Consider the following 20,317-nt stretch of genomic DNA (forward strand, 5'->3'; position numbering starts at 1 on the left):
GTAAACCCAGGACAAGAAAGACACAGCTGCAGGGAGGAACAGATGCCGCTGGAGGCCCCTCGGGGAACAGACTCAGGCCAGGGTCCCACTGGTCGTACCCTTGGATGTGCGGCAGGCTGTCTCACCCTGAACTCAACCTGTCTCAAAACACAGACCCAAAGAAGAGGATCATGACTGTCAGCACGCTGCTCACTGAGGTCGCGTTCTGTATGTCAGATAAATAAATATAGAGAGAAAGGCCCGGAGGGAGCTCTGGGTGGGAAGAAGGTGGAGGACACTTTCATGCATGGGCAGGAGAATGGGAGAGACAGGGAGACAGGGAGAGAGAAGAGAGAACAGAAAAAGCAAGCTTTGAAATCCAATGGTCCCTGGGTTCTGGCCACCCTAAACTACTTTGCACAGTCGGGTAGCAGCATGATAACAGAACAGACAAGTCAACAGAGACACCCACCTCCCGCCCACCCCATGGAAAAATAGACATTCCAATATTTATGTAATAATTTAGATAGAATAAGTTTTCAGCATTTGTGCAAATAAATTAAACGAAACAATTTTCTTTTTTTTTTTCCATAAAGAAAGAAACGGCAACGCAATTTAAAAACCGGTAGGCCGTTAAAAAGAGCCCGTTTGACCTCTGACAAACCCAGCCAAGACAAGGCCCCTTGGCCGGGCTCCCGAGTCTCTGTGGAGAGCGGACCTTACCCTGACGACGATGGTGTTTTGTGGTTAAAGTGACTTGGACGCACCCCCAGGACAGGGTCTGGTCCCACACGTTCACACCAGCGGGGCGGGAGGGGGGACATCAAAAACAGACCACATCCTCTGCCAGACGGGCTCCAGGAGTAGCGGTTCGGACGAGGGACATTTACAAGCACAGAGTGCACAATAGTTTTGTTATTTACAAATACACAGCAGTCCTTCAAGTTTTCAAGTTTCATAAAAAGGAGGAGGGGAGGAGAAAGGGGGAAAAAACAAAAACAAAAACAAACCGACAAACCAAACAAAAAGAAAAAAAAAAAAGAAAAATCGAACATTGAAGAAAAATAATAAACCAGATTAACAACACAACGGTATCGCTCCAAAGACGACAGAGAGTTGACAGGTTCACACACGGTTTGCGGTATGTACATCAATTACAGAGGTGGCGACGCAGGGGAGAGAGGTTCACACTCGTGTTTTCGCTTGTTAGAGGCGCTCGGCCACACCCAGCACCCGTGTGTGCCAGCGCACACGTGCACACGCACCCCACGCACGGCCACATGCGCACCCACGCTCGCTTGCACGCACGCCCACACGCACAGACACGCCTGCGGGCAGCAGGCGCAGGGGAGCGCGTATCACCAGTCCGCGTCCTCCTCTATGTAATAATCAGGGGCGGTACCATCAAAGAGGCCGGGGTCGAGGGACTTCCGCTGCTTCCCTCTGGCGAAGACGCGGGAGATGGAGCCGAATCCCATCTTCTCTTTCTTCTTTTTCCGTTTTTGGTCTTCAAGATCCTCTAGTGACTGAGGAGTCAGGAGCCACGTGGCAGAGGAGGGGGAGAAGGAGAAAGGCGAGCTTAGCTGGGGTGCAGACTGCAGTGGATGGGATCCGGGGCGGGGAAGGCCTCTCTCTGAGTTTTAAGCCAGTGGGGTCAGGGACGGGCTGGGATGGTTAAGCCACCTCCAGGGCTGGAATGCCAAGGCCAGCCCCTCATTCACTGAGCAAACATGGGTCAGTCACAGAGCCTCTCAGGGACAACAGTAAGACCCTTCCAAGATTGCCACGAGGATGTTGCTAAAGAGAGGATAAAGACCCTGAGAACAGGCATGGTGGCTCACACTTGTAATTCCAGCACTTTGGGAGGCCGAGGCGGGTGGATCACCTGGGGTTGGGAGTTCGAGACCAGCCTGGTTAACATGGTGAAACCCCGTCTCTACTAAAAATACAAAATTAGCCGGGCGTGGTGATAGGCACCTGTAATCCCAGCTGCTTGAGAGGCTGAGGCAGGAGAATCACTTGAACCCAGGAGATGGAGGCTGTGGTGAGCCAGGATCGTGCCACTGCACTGCAGCCTGGGCGACAGAGTGAGACTCCGTCTCAAAAAAAAAAAGAAAAAAGAAAAAGACCCCAAGGATGGCGTCTGGTGTACCACAGGCATTCAGTCTATGTGAGCAGCTGTGGTCATTTGTACTATAATAATATTGTTTAAATTATATTGTTTAAATTCAATTTGCCCACAACTTTCAGGTGCTTCTTGAGGACTTATAGGAAGATGTCCATGCACTCGGCCACTGACCGTGGTCACGTCCACGATGCGAGGCCATAGGGAGGAAAGGCGGCCACAGGCCCTGTCTGCCGTGTCAGGGCACTAAGCACACAGTGACATGGGCAAGGGGGCCTGGGAGAGTCCGGAAAATGCGGAGGAGTCTGGAGCCTGCGTCAGCCGAGGACAAGGGCTAGGCACTTGCCCTGGACAGGAGACCGTATGGCCACTGCAGGTTCCAGTTCCAATCATGACTCTACCTGTGGAACCCTGGAAAGCACCCCAGCTGCTCTGAGACGCTTTCTTGTCTGTGACGTGGGAAAAGAATATTAGATGATGGTGGTGGTGGTGATGGTAAGGTCTACTCTGCCCTCCTGTTAGGGACGCTACAGGCATCTGGGTGGTATCTGCAGGCGAGTTTTGCAAACCGCCAAGTGCTTCACACAAAGACATATGGTGGCATCATGCATAACTGCGGCGGGGCTTAGACTAGACTCATGGTTCCCCAAATACTTAGGGATTTCCTGAATTCCAGGCCCCACCCTGTACCTGGTGGATCAGAATCTCTAGGGCAAATGGCCCAGGAATCTGCGTTTGAACCACTTCCCTGGTGGTCTCCGATGCAGATGGGTGCTGTGCAGACCCACAGGTGGGGACCCCAGGACTAGAAAGAAGACTTCGGAGACCCCTGCAGACCCTCAGATTCACGTTGTTTGTCCTCCCTGCAGCCCCCTCCTCATTCTGATGACAGAATATAAAAAGTGTTAAGAATGAATCAAGTTTCTAGGAGCACAAAGAGCCCACTGCCTGGGCTATGAGCTTTTCAATAATAATGGGAATTTTATAGAGCTGGCTGCCAGGGTAAGCCATGGCTAGGGCATCAGAACAGAGGACATGTGTGCACTCGGTAGCTGGGCACAGGGCCAGGTGGGCCCAGGTGCTGAGCCTGGCTCAGGCCCCAGCCCACCTGAGACTCTGGAAGTGGCATAAATCCTCTCCACCTTGGGTGTGCAGCATGGATGTGGGCTCAGGGGAACAGAGAGTGAAGTTGCAGTCAAGGTGGGGTGGAGGGAGGGCCCAAGTGGCCAGGGAGGGCACACCTACCTGTACAATAGGGTTGTGCAGGTTCTTCTGAACTGGGCCGGGACTGTCGCCCTGTAGCCAGAGGAGAAGAGGAAGATGAAACAGCAGAGACATGTGACACAGGAGAGCAGAGGTGGCCCGTGCAGTGTGGGGTCTTCCGTAGAAGGATGCCATCCCTCAGGGACCACCCTGCCTCTGAAGTCGGGAGCCCACCCCCCATCTCCTGAAGCAGATACCCCCAGATGGCTTATTGTTGGGGCCTAGAATTTCCCCAGAGGCCCTGGGGTCCTCTCCTGCCTGGTCTGGCCTCTCAACCCCCAACATCTTCTGACCAACAAATCAGCCACTCCAGGGCGTCTAAGTTCCTGTCCCCATCAGTCCACTGACTTAGAGCTAGAGCTTGGTTAGACTTGGTGCTTTTCATAAAGAAACGTTGTTTTATAGAAAAAGCACAAAATAATGAATGTTGGGACAGAAACAAACTGAGGAGACCATGTAGCCTCGGTCTTCCCCTACAACCAACACAGTGAATCTCTCTTTGTGCAGAGGCAGGCAGGACTTGTTAGCCCCATTCACAGATATCAACAGAGGCAGCAGACAGTCCACTACCATGGAGCTAATTAGATGCAGAGCTACAACTCGAAGTGGGGACTGTCAGATTCCTCCTGGCACGGTGCTCCTTCCAGACAGGAGCTCCAGGGTAATGCACACTTGGTCCTGAGCTTTGGGCTGCCCCAGAAGAGGTCTGAGCTCCTTCCCTTTTTCCTAGGGGGCCTCAGACAGGTCCCTAGGATGGGCAGGTAGGATATTTCCATTGTGTTGCCAGCTCTGCCCTAGGTGGGTGCGGAGGGAAGCCTTAATAGCCTGCGGGGGTACAAAAGCCTTCACTACATCCCAGAATCAGTCTGTCCTGCCTGGAGCCCACAGATCCTTTGGATCAAAACAGTCATTACTAGGGAGACGCCTGGTGGTTATTTCTGACTCCTGGTGGTTATTTCTGGAATTGCAAGCATAATGCCAAGGTCCATCAACCTTCTCCAACCTCTCTGTGCTGAGTCCCTACTTCTGCTCTAAATTAGTGGCCAAAGGGTGAGAGGATGAGGCAGTCATTAGTCCAGGCTGCACTATTCTTGCTGGTGGAGGTCAGATGCCCAAGGCAAAGGGTTACCTGTAGCTATTTTCGGGCTCTTCCTGGCTTACCTTTGTGCACACCTGTTGAGATGGGGGGATAAAAGGGGTTGAAGAAATGAGGGAATTTAATGAATGGTAGTTTAGTCTTCAGTGTCAAGGTTTGCAAACAGAACCCATTCTGAAGGCAGCTAAAATAGTTCCAATCTGGATAGGAACATCTTTGCCAAATCTATGGGTAAAGAGAATGGGGCCTGCTCACTGAAACGCCTGTATGCAGGCAAATCAAAGCACCCATTTCCTGGCAGCAGGCATGTGCCAAGGCTATGGTGGGCAAAAGGCCAGGGCTGGGTCAAGTGCAATTCAAGAGGCCTTTGGAGAACTCCTTCTGCAGAATGAGATTTTTCCAGCAGCATTTCTGCTGCCAGAGTCCCCATGGGCCCACCATGAGAAGGCCAAATATGGCCATGGGAGGAAGGTATTCTCAATTGGGATGAGAATGGTGCAGGGACACTGCTGGTTCTAGATGTAATTCCACAGTGGTCCTTCAGAATCAGGGAATGGATGTCAGAGACCCCTCTAGTGGCCCAGCTTCCTTGCCTTGGTTCTGTTAGTCAAGATAGCCTTTGTCAGTAGGATTCTCTCCTGGGGACAAGAGAAGAACATACTGCTTCCTTAAAGCACCAGTATAAAATAGAGACTCCCCGCTGGGTGCAGTGGCTCATGCTTATAATCCCAGCACTTTGGGAGGCTGAGATCAGGTGTTCAAGATCGCCTGAGGTCAGGTGTTCAAGACACGCCTGGCCAACATGGTGAAATCTCATCTCTACTAAAAATACAAAAATTAGCCGGGTGTGGTGGCATACACCTGTAATGTCGGCTGCTCAGGAGGCTGAGGTAGGACAATTGTTTGAACCTGGGAGGTAGAGGCTGCAGTGAGCTGAGACTGCGTCAATGAACTCCAGCCTGGGTGACAAGAGTGAAATTCCATCACACACACACAAAAATTAATAAAATAAAACAATAAAAAAGAGAATCCCAGCCTTGAGCAGGGCTCCAGGCTGCAAATGACCTTTTTCCCACTCTGAGGAGGCCGTCTAAGGTCCCCGGGTCAGCAATCCCTGCCACCCACCTCAGCAGACTGAGGTAGCTTCTCTGAATTTTAGTCTTAGCTATTTTTATAAGCACTTTTCATTGTTACTGTGGATTGAAAAAAATGGTTCCATCATTATGACTCATCTATAGGAAAGTGATTGATTTTTACACATTGATTTCCAAGCAGCACTGTTATGTACATGCTTATTATTCGTTCTAATAGCTTTTCAAGTTATTCTCTTGAGTTTTCCAGGTAGAGAATCATGTCATTGGCAACTAATGGTTTTGTCCAATGTGTTCACCTCATTTCTTTTTTATTATCTATTTCGCTGGTTAATAAAGTGGCATTAACTGTGTTTTGGGAAAAGCCATCTTGTGCATTTCGGGATCTAACCCCGTGACGTCTCTGTGTTTAGGATATGGTAGAGGGGAGCCTCTGCATTACCAACTGTGTGACAGAACACGAATTCAAGGTGGTCTCCACACCCGGACCCCAATATTTCATGTTAGAGCCTGGACATGGCTTCCGACTGTCCTCAGAAGCTCGATCCATCTTCATTTACTCCCTCACTGTTGCAGAGCCCACCTGTCTGCCCCACTAGTCATCAAGAGCTAGGCAGCTAGGGCCTCTGCCTCCTGGGGGCTGGTGCCCAGCATGCAATCACAAGTGTTTGATGAAATAAGCAAAGGAAACAAACTTAGACCATATTCACACGCCTCTCCAGAGGCGATTCATGCCAAGACTCCTGGATCAGGATGGAGAGCTGGCTCTAAAGGGAAATGAGGCTGTGCTGGGGAGGCCCTGAGCTCTGGAAGGTAATGCGTGGGAGGAGAAGCCCACAGTCCCAGACAGGGCAGAGTTCCAGGCTGCGCCTGCGGCCGACCCCGGCCCACTTCCTCTGGATTCTCCTCACCCTCCCGGACACAAGGAGCAAACGGGCCTCATTCCTTTTTCTCCCCACATCCATCGCTTCTTGCAAAAGGAAAGAACAGAACAGGAAATGCATTCGCCAGAGTGCTCCCTGGGTGGACGAGAGGAAACAGCGAGTATGGCTTCACCCCGCCACCCCCACCCTTGTGGTTTCCGGGCAGGGCCCAGGGGCCCAGGCCCCGCTGCTGCTGGCCTTACGTTGCAGAGGGAGTGCGTCCGGTGTCGAGGGGAGTTGATGTCGCTAGGTGTGGACGACCGGTCGCCTTCGGCGGCAGATGCGTCGGAGATGACAGAGGGCTGCCGGGAGTGGCAGGGGCTCACCCTGACCGCTGGAAAGCAGGGACAGCTGGTGAGTGAGGGATGGAGAGAATGTCCTCGCCTGTGCTGCCTTGGCGGTTATTCCACCCAACATCCCCGTTCTGCAGACGGGAACACTGAGGTGTAGAAAAGGGAAGAGACTTGCCTGGTTCTCCAACCCCCTACTCCACGGCTCCACACATTCCCATAGAGCCGCTGCTGGGAAGAACCTCCCATAGCCTTTGGATCCAGTGAACCCTCCTCCACCAGCATGAACGAGGAGAAGACGTGGAAGTTTTCAAGTCTTCTTCTCATTCCAAGTTCAAGTCTCCTCGTTTCCAAGTCCAATATAGGAAAGTGCTTGATGTTTATAAATGCATTTCTAAGGAGCACCGCGATGCATTAATACTTGAGTACTCTGTGACCCTGTTCACATGCTCCCACCACCTGGACATTCCTAGACCTGGTGCAATCCTAACCACTGCCCCCAATCGGTTTCCCAAATGAGAAACCTAAAGGCCACCACCACTTTCTCTCTTTCCCCCATATCCCACAACCAGTCAGTAGCAGCAGCTCCAAAACATTGCCCCAAATCTGCCTGCTTCTCTCCCACCGCATTGCCACCACTGACTCTTGCCTGGAAGACCACGCGGCCTCCTGGTGGGTCGCGTCGACTCCACTCTACACACCAGAGCATGAGCCACCAGCATCTCATCTCTCTTCCTCCTGGCCTCCAAGGTGGCCTGATGTGCCACGGCCCTGCCTACCCCAACAGCCACGGCTCAAGCCACATCAGCCTTCTGACTGCCTGAGACAGGTCATATCCCCCTGCCTTGGTCTCTGCCATTCCTGTTGCCCATCAGGGGCACCGTCATCCTCCAGGTCTCAGTCTGTCCTGAGAGGCCTTCCCCAGTAATCAGCTCTCCCTACTTTGCCTTGTTGTTTCTCATCAAAGTGACTGTTTTTAGCTGGGCATGGTGGCTCACGCCTGTAATCTCAACACTTTGGGAGGCCGAGGAGGGAGGACTGCATAAGCCCAGGACTTCGAAACCAGCCTGGGCAACACAGCAAGACTCCATCTCTCCATCCCCCCCCAAAAAGTGCCTGTTTTCTGTTGATTTCTCTCTTTGTGCTAATTACAATCTGTCATTGTTCTGCTTGTTATTTATTTATTTATTTATTTTTGAGGCACAGTCCTGCTCTGTTGCCCAGGCTGGAGTGCAGTGGCACGATCTTTGCTCACCACAACCTCTGCCTCCTGGGTTCAAGCAATTCTCCTGCCTCAGCCTCCCGAGTAGCTGGGACTACGGGCGTGTGCCACCAAATCCAGCTAATTTTTGTATTTTTAGTAAAGACAGGGTTTCACTATGTTGGCCAGGCTGGTCTTAAACTCCTGACCTCGTGATTTGCCCACCTTGGCCTCCCAAAGTGCTGGGATTACAGGCGTGAGCCACCGCACCCGGCCTGCTTGTTATTTAATAGTATATTTACATGTCATATCTGTACACTGACAACATCTGTTCTGTGAGAGCAGGCGCCCAGGGTGTCTTATCCTGTTGAATCCCAGAGCTCATGGTGCCTAGCACATAGTAGGTACTCAATAAATAGTGGCTAAATGAAAGGTCCAGACCAGAAGCCACAGCTCAGAAGCCCTTCCAAGTCCCCAGCAGGTTGCTCTCCTGTCTGCGGGCATTGGCACTGGATGGAGAAAGCATCTTTTGTTTGACAAGACTGGCTAAGCACCTACTATGTACAGGTGGCATGCCAGCAGGTAGGGTAGCATCCCTGCAAAAGACAGTCCTTGCCACCAATGGCCGTATGCTCTAACACAGAAGATTGGTGGCTGAAGGAGCCCTGGCTTTGGAGTCAATTCCAATCTGGGTGAGTTTACCCTACAGGCTGTGTGACCTTGAGCATCCTGCCTGGCCCCTCTGAGCCAGGTTTGTTATGTGTAACACGGGGGTGGATGCCAGTGCTATCAATCCCAGAGAGTAGCTGCATGTATGATGTGCCTACCACAGTGCCAGGCACTGGACAGATGGGAGGAGTCATGTGACAAATGCATCAACAGCAAACCCGAGGTAGGGTAAGAGGTGCTCTGATGCAGGTGAGCACCCAACTTTACAGGAGCATAGAGGACACAGGGGAGAGAGCACGGAAGGCTTCCTGGAGGAGGGGGTGTCTGATAAAATGCATGGAGATGGTTGTATGTGAGGCAGATACTGTGGAGGAGGAAGGACCCAGAGGGCAGATCCGTCAGCCTGTCCAGGCTTTCCCAGACCACAGCCAGCTCCATTGAGGAGAGGCCCTGCAGAGGTAGATGAGGATGACCAAACTTGCGTCTATCACAACTTGCATCTATCATGTAAGGGCACCTACTTGCAGAAGGGACAGAGAACAGAGCAAGGTGGCCTGCAGACGTGCAACAGGACAGCGAGGAGTTTGGAGCCTGTTCCATGGGCAGTGGGGTACAGATGCTGCCCAGAGGCCAGACTTTCCTGCCGAGTGCCTGGAGCAAACACCTGTGACATTGACATCAGCCCCTCCTGGATGCCCCGCGATTGGCCAGAGCTGTCAATCAAGCAGTTCTGCTGCCTCTCCTGCCAAAGGATGCCCATGTGACTCTGATGTGGCCAATCAGTCTTTCTTCAGGATTTGCTATGGACACAGGGGGAAGAGATAGTTTTTCTTCCTTAAGTCTTGAGCTGTGAGGGTCTTAAACATCTGGAACTGCAGGGGACTATTTTACTTTCTTACAGAAAGAGACAGCCTAAAGATGAGGCCAAAAGGAGGTGGGCAGAGCTAAGAGATGGAGAGACATGGTCAGAGGGACCCAAATAGTGTCTGAACCTCTGGATCCAGCTATGCCTGCTGTCCATCTCTTAGATTTTTCACTGACAACGAGCCCAAGGTCTCTGCCCCACACCCCCTAAGCTGCTGTAGTGTGAACAAAGAAGCTGCCTTTCCCGCTGGGTCGGATGGCCTCCTGTGAAGCCCCTCGAAATCGTGGTGGGGCCGGGCCAGGGCAGGACTCACCTTGCCGGTCCGCCGGGTGAGGGGGGTGTGAGTGGTAGAGAGTCTGTTGACTCTGCCGGATGGCTGCGGTCAGCGGGAGGTCCGCCTGCACCACCCACTCCTGGTTGCCGTTGAGCACCGTCTCGCCCGGCATGGCGAGGGAATGCCGCTTGGGGACATCCTTGGTCAGCGTAGCTAAGGACTGTTTGGCCTGGAGAGAGCAGGAAGACAGGAAGAAGTCACAATCAAGGGGACCTCTTGGCCAGCTGCTTGGCACTGCCCACCGCAATGGGAGAAAGCCCTGAACTTCTGCACCGGGTATTGCTAGCTCTGCATCGAGCGCCAATTGGTAAGTCAAGCACTGGCCCTGCAACTGTGTGAGGGAGGAACTGTCGTTCTCCCCGTTAAGACAGCTGGAGGTGCAAGGGCACGGAGAGGTGTGGAGCCTGCCTTGGGATCCCACAGCTCAGAAGTGGCAGAGCCAGGATCAAATCCAGACAGAGCCCAAGCTCCAAAGAACTGTGCCAGGGCCTGGCCACCTCGTCACACAACTCTAGGGGGCGCTGCTTACATAAACATGGTCCCTCTTGGTCTCCCCATCTTATAGAGTGAGATCCTAAAGTTCAGAATGGTGGAGTAATTGGCTCAAAGTCACACAACAAGTAGAAGAAGTGGAGTTTGAACCCAGTTCTGTCTGACTTTTGTCACATTTGTGTCAACTTAACTCACTTGAGAGCTCACCTGGGGGTTACCCACCAACAGCAAAGTGAGACCAGAAACAGAGGGGGTCCAAGAACACTCCTCTTTTTTTGTTTCGAGATGGAGTCTCACTCTGTTGCCCGGGCTGGAGCGCAGTGGCGTGATCTCGGCTCACTGCAACCTCTGCCTCCGGGGTTCAAGCAGTTCTCCTGCCTCAACCTCATGTGTAGCTGGGATTACAGGCATGTGCTACTATACCTGGCTAATTTTTGTATTTTTAGTAGAGATGGGGTTTCGCCATGTTGGCCAGGCTGGTCTCGAACTGCTGACCTCAAGTGATCCACCTGCCTCGGCCTCCCAAAGTGCTGGGATTATAGGCGTGAGCCACCGCACCCGGCCCTCGGGTATGTCTTTATCAGCAGGCCTAGGATCATGGAGACCCACACTTCCTGAACCACCACACCCAGCCCAGATGAGTCAGTGGCTGCACCTGCCTTCCCTCCAGGTGTGCGTGCACACAGCCTCCTGGCCCTCCACACTGCTACACCTGCAGTCTTAGGGGGATGCCCCACTCCCTTGCTTCCTCCTGCCCAGTCCATCTGGCTGCCTAGAAAGTGCGACTCGGGAGAAGTGAGCACCCAGGCTGGTCTGCTGTCATGCGGCAACGAACCCTCAGCTCTCCCCTCCTGCAAACACTCCCAGCTGCATGCATAGGAAGCACAGGATTGCACAAGCCAGCCCCTGAAACAGGCAGCCCTTGGAGGGAGCACAGGAGGGAGTGAGGCAGAGGCCTAGGCGGGGTGGCTCTCCTGAACCCATCCGCTTCCCTCCCAGGCAGGGCCTCATCTCTGTCTGGGCCTGGGAGTGGCATCTTCCATCTCAGTGGGCAGCTTGACATCCTTGCTACCTGAAAATTGGGAGGTCCCCTACGGTTGGTACTTCAGAATCGGGTGGCTGTACCTGTGAATTCTAAAGCACGGGGATCTCTCAAACTGTCCACTCTGCCCATTCAGGATTGTAAACTTCCAAGGCAGAGCTATAATGGAGAGGAACGGCAGATGACGCATGTGAAGTTTCATCTAAAATATAAGCACCTGCTTGCACACCCACGTACCCATACACAGGCACATACACACGTATACACACACGCGCACACACATACACACAAAATACACACAGGCACACACACACATATACACATGTGTATGCACCAATATAGTTTGGCTGTGTCCCCACCCAAATCTCATCTTGAATTGTAGCTCCCATAATCCCCACGTGTCATGGGAGGGACCTAATGGGAGGTAATTGAATCATGGGGGTGGTTTTTTCCCGTGCTGTTCTCATGATAGTGAATGAGTCTCCTGAGATCTTATGATTTTATAAAGGGCAGTTCCCCTGCTCAAGCTCTCTTGCCTGCTGCCATGTGAGATGTGTGCCTCCTTCACCTTCCACCATGATTGTGAGGCCTCCCCAGCCATGTGGAACTGTGAGTCCATTAAGCCTCCCTTTCTTTATAAATTACCCAGTCTCAGGCATGTCTTTTTTTTTTTTTTTTTTTTTTTTTGAGGCGGAGTCTCGCTCTGTCGCCCAGGCTGGAGTGCAGTGGCGCGATCTTAGCTCACTGCAAGCTCCGCCTCCCTGGTTCATGCCATTCTCCTGCCTCAGCCTCCCGAGTAGCTGGGACTACAGGCATCCACCACCACGCCCGGCTAATTTTTTGTATTTTTAGTAGAGACGGGGTTTCACCGTGTTAGTCAGGATGGTCTCGATCTCCTGACCTCGTGATCTGCCTGCCTTGGCCTCCCAAAGTGCTGGGATTACAGGCGTGAGCCACTGCACCCGGCCCTCGGGTACGTCTTTATCAGCAGCCTGAGAAGAGACTAACACACACACATACACACATGTACACACACACATTAGATCCTCTCCTGTGGCAACTGAAACATTTCTCTGACTAATCTCTTCCACTAAATGCAATTTAATGCTGGGAACTCCCTTTGGGCTCTGACTCTTCTCCTCTCTGAGCCTCCACCCTCTTCCAAACACTGGGAACCCGGAACATCAAGCTCCTGGGAATTGTTAACTTGACACAAATGTGTCCATGTCACAAAGGTCAGACAGAACTGGGTTGAAACTCCATTTCTCCTACTTAACTTGCTGTGTGACCTTGAGCAAACTACTCCACCATTCTGAACTTCAGGGTCCCACCATATAAGACAGTGAAACCAAGAGCGACCATGTTTACGTAAGCAGCGCCCCCTGGAGTTGTGCGACGAGGTGGCCAGGCCGTGCCACAGTTCTTTGGAGCTTGGGCTCTGTCTGGATTTGATTCTGGCTCTGCCATTCTGAGCTGTGGGATCCCAAGGCAGGCTCCACACCTCTCCGTGCCTTCGTGCCTCCATCTGTCCAACGGGGAGAACGACAGTTCCTCCCTCACATGGCTGCTAGGGAGAGTGCTTGGTCCAGGGTAAAAATACCCAATAAATATTAGCGATTGTTATTAAAGAGTCTCTATTTCACAAGCAGGGATGATGGGATGATGTGAGGAGTAATTCACACCACGGTCAAGGATCCAGGTTGGCCCACTGTCTCAGAGCAGCCATGTGCTCAGTTAGGATTACCTGTGTACTCCCTGAGCCTGGGTGGTGAGACCCATGAGGCAGGAAGGGGAGATGGCAGCACAGGGCCCTGCCCTCACCCACCTTTTGGCTGGGGCCAATGGCAGTTCCTGTTGACCAGGAGGGCCTGAGGATCTGCTGATCCGGAGGCCACGATGCACCCATCCCATCTCCCATATAAGACAGCAAGCCTGGCCCTGCAGGCACGCCATGCCCAGAAACCGAATCCTCTACCGGGTCCTTCAGCAGATGTGTGCTTGTCTAGGGAATGTTTCTCTGGGGTAAAGACTGGGAGGATCCCGACGCAGGAGCCTCTGAGCAGACACCGGAAGGTTGGTGCTCCTGTGCAGATGGCACATTGTGCCAAATGCGCACTGAGGGGGCACAAGGACACCTTCTTCCCGTGCTTCATATACACACTCTATGGCACAGCTAGGTTCTTCTCCTTGGGGGGAAGCTGGCTGGGATCCTCTTTCACAGATCTCAGGGGTACGGGTGGGAGCAGGTCCAGCAGGGAGGCACCAGTGTGAGCTGATGAGGCAAATATGGGCCACAGCACCAAGGACCAGTGACCAAGGACCAAAGACCAAGGACCAATGACCAAGGACCAAAGACCAAGGACCAATGCAGGCTCTGGCTGTGGAGGGGAGGCTCCTGTGGGGGCAGTGACAGGCTTGGCTCAGGTGGGCTCAGGTGTGGGCAATCCTGCCCTCATGCAGGGTGGCAGGCCCCCCCACCACTCTGGGGTCATATCCAGCCTAGGAACTGGCTTGGCAAGGGCTGGTCCAAATGGTCCAAAAAGGCAGTGGCCAGGGGCCTGGAGGTGGCACATTTGGGGCAGACTGCTTTCGTTGCAGCTGAGAATGGGCAGAAAGGGCATGGACTCAGAGTGTGGCCATTAAAAAGGAACCTGAGGCTTGGCCAACACTTTCTGCTTCTCTGCCCGCTCATCCCTCACAGTCCCTGCCTCTCCTCTGGGCCTGTGGTGGCTGTCTTTTTTACAAATGAGGAAACGGAGGCAGGAAAAGGTTAAAGGTGACATGTGCGAGGTCAAATACTGATGAGTGGAACAGGCATGAGAATCCATGTCTCTTCCTCCCCAGTGGGGTCTGAGGACAGGGTGGCTCTAGAGCAACCTCAGCACAGAGCTGTGAATGCTGACCGAGTTCTGCGGCTGCCTTCCCGATTCACCCCCTGCCTCATTTCCCTACACTGTCACTAGCGGGAAGGTTCGGTTCGGTTCTACTCTACTCTACTCTACTCTACTCTACTTTATTCTATTCTGTTCTATTCTATTCTATTGAGATGGAGTCTCACTCTGTCATCCAGGCTATTCTATTCTATTTTATTCTATTCTATTCTATTCTATTCTATTCTATTCTATTCTATTCTATTCTTCTATTCTATTCCATTCCATTCCATTCCATTCTATTGAGATGGAGTCTCACTCTGTCATCCAGGCTATTCTATTCTATTCTATTCCATTTTATTGAGATGGAGTCTCACTCTGCCATCCAGGCTATTCTATTCTATTCTATTCTATTCTATTCTATTCTATTCTATTCTATTCTATTCTATTCTATTCCATTCCATTCCATTCCATTCCATTCTATTCCATTCTACTGAGATGGAGTCTCACTCTGCCATCCAGTCTTCTATTCTATTCTATTCTATTCTATTCTATTCTATTCTATTCTATTCTGAGATAGTCTCATTCTGTCATCCAGGCTGGAGTGCAATGGTCTGATCTCAGCTCACTGCAACCTCCACCACTTGGGTTCAAATGATTCTCCTTCCTCAGCCTCCTGAGTAGCTGGGATTACAGATGCCTGCCATCATGCCTGGTTAATTTTTGTAATTTTAGCAGAGACAGGTTTCACCATGTTGGCCAAGCTGGTCTTGAACTCCTGACCTCAGGTGATCCACATGCCTCAGCCTCCCCAGAGTGCTGGGTTTGCAGGCGTGTGCCACCACACCTGGCCTACAGTTCTGATTTTATACAGGAGGAAACTGTAGTTCTGATTTTATACAGGACGAAACTGTAGTTCTGATTTTATACAGGAGGAAACTGTAGTTCTGATTTTATACAGGAGGAAACTGTAGTTCTGATTTTATACAGGATGGGAACTAAGGCTCAGAAAGGTTAAGTCCCTTGTCAAGGGTCACACAGACAGAAAATAACAGGACCCAAACCGGGACTCTGTTAGACTCAAACAGCCCAGGCCCAGAGAGATAGGAATGTCTGATTCTCACAAAATGTCCTACTTGATGGAGGGATGCGTCCAGTCTGGGGTGATTCTGCACTCTGGGGGACATCTGGCCATGTCTACAGTCTACTGCTGTGACACTGGGAGCTGGAGTGGGGGGTGCTGCTGACATCCGGTGGGTGGAGGCCAGGGAAGCTGCAGAGCACAGGGCAGCCCCACCAGTTATGTGGCCCCAAACGTCTCTGGTGCCCTTATTTACAGAAAGCACCGTCAACTGAAGAGCGTTTCCCACACTGCAGAAGCCAGGCCCGTGGGCAGCGAGGTCAGTGTAAGCTGGGCTCCCAGGGACTGGACCAGTGTCGGGGGGATGCCCATAGTCTCAGGAGCAGGCAGCCCTGTCTCCCAGCCCCACATGTGACTAAGAAGGCTGGCGGGGAAGGCCTGTGGACTGAGGGAAGGCTAGTAAGGGAGCTGCCTCCTCAGGCCCTGGCTGGACTCCCGTCAAAAGTCTCCCCAGCAAAGACGTCAGGCCATGGAGTACGGGACTGCCCGAGCTCCAAAACCGTAAGAATACACACCTCTTGGGAGTCCGAGACGGGCGGATCACGAGGTCAGGAGATCGAGACCATCCTGGCCGACACGGTGAAACCCCGTCTCTACTAAAAAATACAGAAAACTAGCCGGGCGAGGTGGCGGGCGCCTGTAGTCCCAGCTACTCGGGAGGCTGAGGCAGGAGAATGGAGGCAGAGCTTGCAGTGAGCTGAGATCCGGCCACTGCACTCCAGCCTGGGCGGCAGAGCGAGACTCCGTCTCAAAAAAAAAAAAAAAGAATACACACCTCACTGAAGACGTGATACTTTCTGGGGAGATGAAATTATTCTGGAATTAGACAGAAGCGGCGGTTGCACAATGTTATCAACATGCTGAAAACACTGAACGGCATGGCCAACCACCCGTGCCCAACGACCAAGGATCAATGCAGGCTCTGGCCGTGGAGGGGAGGCTCCTGCGGGGGCAATGGTAGGCTCAGGTGGGCTCGGGCCTTGACATTCTATGTCGATAAACATTTTTGAGACACACACACACACACACACACACACGCGCACACACATGCACACGTGGTCCCATGGGGCCAATGTGGTTACAGAGAAGTTGCCGTGTGGGTGGTAATGCCTGGTTGGATCAGGATTTAACAGGAAATGCTCCCAGCAAGGGTGGATGGCTGGGCGGGCCTCAGGGTGCCCATGTTCATTGCTAAATGCCAGCAGAGGGCTTTGCTTCTTGGGAAACGTCTGCAGAAGCAAATGTCTTTCTGGTTTTTCCCTGAGTGAAGCAGTGAAGAGGGTGTGTGGGGCGGCCTGGAGTTGGCTCCTCTGGACACAGGGGGAGGGACGATGCCTGGATCCTGACGGGCCGCTCACCCCTCACTTGGCACCAGTCTGGGCTCTTTCCCCAATACCTGCTTTCCCAGTGGCCTCTGTGTCACCGGCAGCTGTGAGCTTTGCCACAGAGGGAACTGCCCAGCACCAGGGGCTACAGCCAGGACCCCTGGGTAAGAGGCAAGTAAGCGGCCCAAGATGGGGCACTGGGCATGCTGCATGGACCTCACTGAGGTAAGATTTCATCAGAAGACAAAAGCGACATGTCCATCCCCCCAGCTGCAGGGGTTGCTGAGCGCACCATTCCCCCGGGCCTGGCTCCCCACCCCTGCAGCTGGGGCGCTGCTTTTTTTTTTTTGAGATGGGGTTTTGCTCTGTCGCCCAGGCTAGAGTGCAGTGGTGCGATCTCGGCTCACTGCAACCTCTGCCTTCTGGGTTCAAGCGATTGTCCTGCCTCAGCCTTCCGAGTAGCTGGGGTTACAGGTGCCCACCACCATGTCCAGCTAATTTTTGTATTTTCAGTTGAGTCAGTGTTTCATCATGTTGGCCAGGCTGGTCTCGAACTCCTGACCTCAAGTGATCTGCCCGCTTTGGCCTTCCAAAGCCAAAACATTACAGGTGTGAGCCACCACACCTGGTCTGCAGCTGCCGTGGCTTCTGCCACTGCTAAGCTGCGCCCTCCACCTCCCCACTGCACCTGTGGACCCTGACTTCCTTCCAACCCACCCTCTATGCTTCCACTGGCAGAGCAGAGCTGCTTCCTGTTGCTTGCAACACAGGACTTAAGGCATCCCCCGAGGAAGGGTCAGCCGTGCAGTGGGGGAGCTGGGCCTGCAGGCAACATGGCCTGGCTGTGAAACTCTAGGGATGGCGGGCAATAGAGGGAAGCTGCAATCAGGTGGACACACCAACAAGACTGGGGCCGTCACAGCTCCTCGTGAAGCCCCCTCCCTCTGCCTCCAAGCCCTGGGTAGACACTGCCTGTGCTGTTAACATGAACATAAACCCATCAACCTGAGTTGCCAACATTCACACGGGCAGATGCATCTGATGCCTGCCAGAAGGAGGCCAGAAGTTGAGTTTTCTTGGCCAGAATGGAAACAACGGGAGGGGAAGCCAGGGTGAGCTGGATCCTAGGCTGGAAAGACCCAGGGCATCCTCGGATGCCTAAGGCCAGGACTCCAAGGAAGGAAGACACATCTGTCTGTCCACAAGTCATGAGGAAGACCTGGGAGAAGGGGCCTTTTCCTGGCCTGCAAGTTGAAAGATTTCTGTCTGGGCTGCACGTAGCAGCAGGGCCTCCAGTATTATCAACTCCATTGGTGGGAACCCCCAGACCCCAGAAGTCTCTGCTGCCGCAGCTTCTTCCTGCTCAGTAGTTCTCACCACTAGGGGTCAGCATTGGACAAGGAGACCTAGGAGAGGTCCAGGGATCCGGCTCCAGCCTGCCCTGGGGGCCTGGTCCTTAGTAAACCATCCTACTGTGGTTACCACGTCCAGGGATCCGGGCCCAGTGCCAAGTGCTTCTCCTGCTTTATTTCTTGGAAATCCTCACAAGAGCCCTACAAAGCACAGTCAACTCTTGAACAACGTGGGTTTGAACTGCATGGGTGCATGGGTCCAATTATCGGCAGATTTGCTTCCACCTCCATCACCCCTGAGACAGCAAAGCTAATCCTTCCTCTCCCTCCTCCTCCTCCTCAGCCACTCAGCATGAAGACAATGAGGATGAAGACCTTGATGATGATCCTTTTCTTCCACTTAATGAATAGCAAATATATTTTCTCTTCCTTATGATTCTCTTTTTTTTTTTTGAGACGGAGTCTTGCTCTGTTGCCCAGGCTGGAGTGCGGCGACTTGACCTTGGCTCACTGCAACCTCCGCCTCCCAGGTTCAAACGATTCTCCTGTCTCAGCCTCCCGAGTAAATGGGATTACAGGCACCCACTGCCACACCTGGCTACTTTTTGTATTTTTAGTAGAGATGGGGTTTCACCATGTTAGCCAGGCTGGTCTCGAACTCCTGACCTGAAGTGATCCACCCTCCTCGGTCTCCCAAAGTGCTGGGATTATATGTCTGGCCTGATTCTCTTAATAACACTGTCTTTGCTCTAGCTTACTTTATTCAAAGAATACTGACATGGTTGGCTCTGGGTCCCCAGCCAAATCTCATCTCCAATTGTAATCCCCACGTGTCAAGGGAGGGACCAGGTGGAGGTAAGTGGATCATGGGGCTGGTTTCCCCCATGCTGTTCTCGTGATAGTGGTAGAATTCTAACGAGATCTGATGGCTCATAAACGTGTGGTAGTTCCTCCCATGCTCATTCTCCCTCCTGCCATCTTGTAAAGGTACCTGCTTCTCCTTTGCCTTCCGCCATGATTATGAGTTTCTGAGGCGTCCACAACCGTTCAGAATTGTGAGTCAATTAAACCTCTTTCCTTTATAAATTACCCAGTCTCAACTATTTCTTTATAGCAGTGCAGGAATTAACTAATACAAATACAGAAAACGAGACAGTTAACACACAAAAGATGTGCTCACTGACTGTTCTCAGTAAGGTTTCTGGTCAACAGTGGGCTATGAGCAGTTACGGTCTAGGGCAGTCGGAAGTTATACATGGATTTAGCTGCACAGGGGATCAGCAGCCCTAAGCCCTGTGTTGTTTAAGAGTCAACTCTATATGCCATTATCTCTGTTTTGAGTTGATGGATATGGAGTCCAGAGAGGTGAAGGCTCCTGCTCAGTCATACAGTTGGGAAGCACCTGGGGCTGGATTCGAACCCAGATCACATGGCTGTAACCACAGTATTAGCTGGCATCAGCTCTCTGCAGGACAACAAATCTTCTAAGAGCTACGTCCTCCCCCTGCCCCTACTCTTCAGGAGCTCCTCCCACATTCTCCTCCCGGCCTCTGTCACACTAAGCCCCTGGCTTCTGGAGGCCTTTCTAGCCACAAGCTCCCTGCAACTGCCCAGCCACCCTATGGGGAAGGTAGGGTGGGATTAAGACCCCAGTCCGGGTACGGTGGCTCACGCCTGTAATCTCAGCACTTTGGGAGGCTGAGGCAGGTGGATCATGAGGTCAGGAGTTTGAGACCCATCTGGCCAAGATGGTGAAACCCCATCTCTACTAAAAAATACAAAAATTAGCCAGGAGCAGTGGCGGGTGCCTGTAATCCCAGCTACTTGGGAGGCTGAGGCAGGAGAATCGCTTGAACCCGGGAGACGGAGTTTACAGTGAACTGAGATCGTGCCACTGCACTCTGGTCTGGGCGACAGAGCAAGATTCTGTCTCAAAAAAAAGACCCCACTCCCAGCGCAGTAACAAGTGAAAGGCACTGAAGCCCAGAACAGTTGAGTGAGCAGCCCAAGGTCACACAGGAGCAGGCAGAACAGACCTCTAGGGCGCTCTCTCCCGACCCGGACCCTCTGTCCCCACACACAAAGGCTACGCATCTCCTGGGAACACAAAGTGTCTGGAAGGTTTGGGTTAGGAAAAAATTATTTGTTTCCTTAATGACCCAAGTAAGACATTTTTGCTGCACAGACATTTGAGAAGAGGCCAATAAACAAACAAATAAAAGTTGCTACCACTCTGAGAGAACGAATGTTAGTATTTCC

The 20,317-nt window shown here is 52.4% G+C and overlaps 1 protein-coding gene across 5 annotated transcripts in view; it reads right to left on the minus strand.

Annotated features, from left to right (window-relative positions):
- KAZN (kazrin, periplakin interacting protein) overlaps window positions 1-20,317 on the minus strand; it is a 1,227,887-nt gene that overhangs the window by 52,482 nt on the left and 1,155,088 nt on the right. For 4 of the 5 annotated variants that reach the window (XM_005544737.5, XM_065529711.1, XM_015452645.3 and 1 more), the window contains 4 exons: window positions 9,816-10,005; window positions 6,681-6,811; window positions 3,350-3,400; window positions 1,382-1,505 (listed from right to left, as the gene is read on the minus strand). In XM_005544737.5, coding sequence (XP_005544794.2) covers window positions 1,382-1,505; window positions 3,350-3,400; window positions 6,681-6,811; window positions 9,816-10,005 — 496 coding nt within the window. Of the gene's footprint in view, window positions 1-551; window positions 2,987-3,349; window positions 3,401-6,680; window positions 6,812-9,815; window positions 10,006-20,317 lie in introns of those variants that run through there. The other variant, XM_065529714.2, reaches the window with a different exon arrangement.

This window comes from Macaca fascicularis, chromosome 1 (assembly GCF_037993035.2).
Source record: "Macaca fascicularis isolate 582-1 chromosome 1, T2T-MFA8v1.1".
Taxonomy (NCBI): Eukaryota; Metazoa; Chordata; class Mammalia; order Primates; family Cercopithecidae; genus Macaca; species Macaca fascicularis.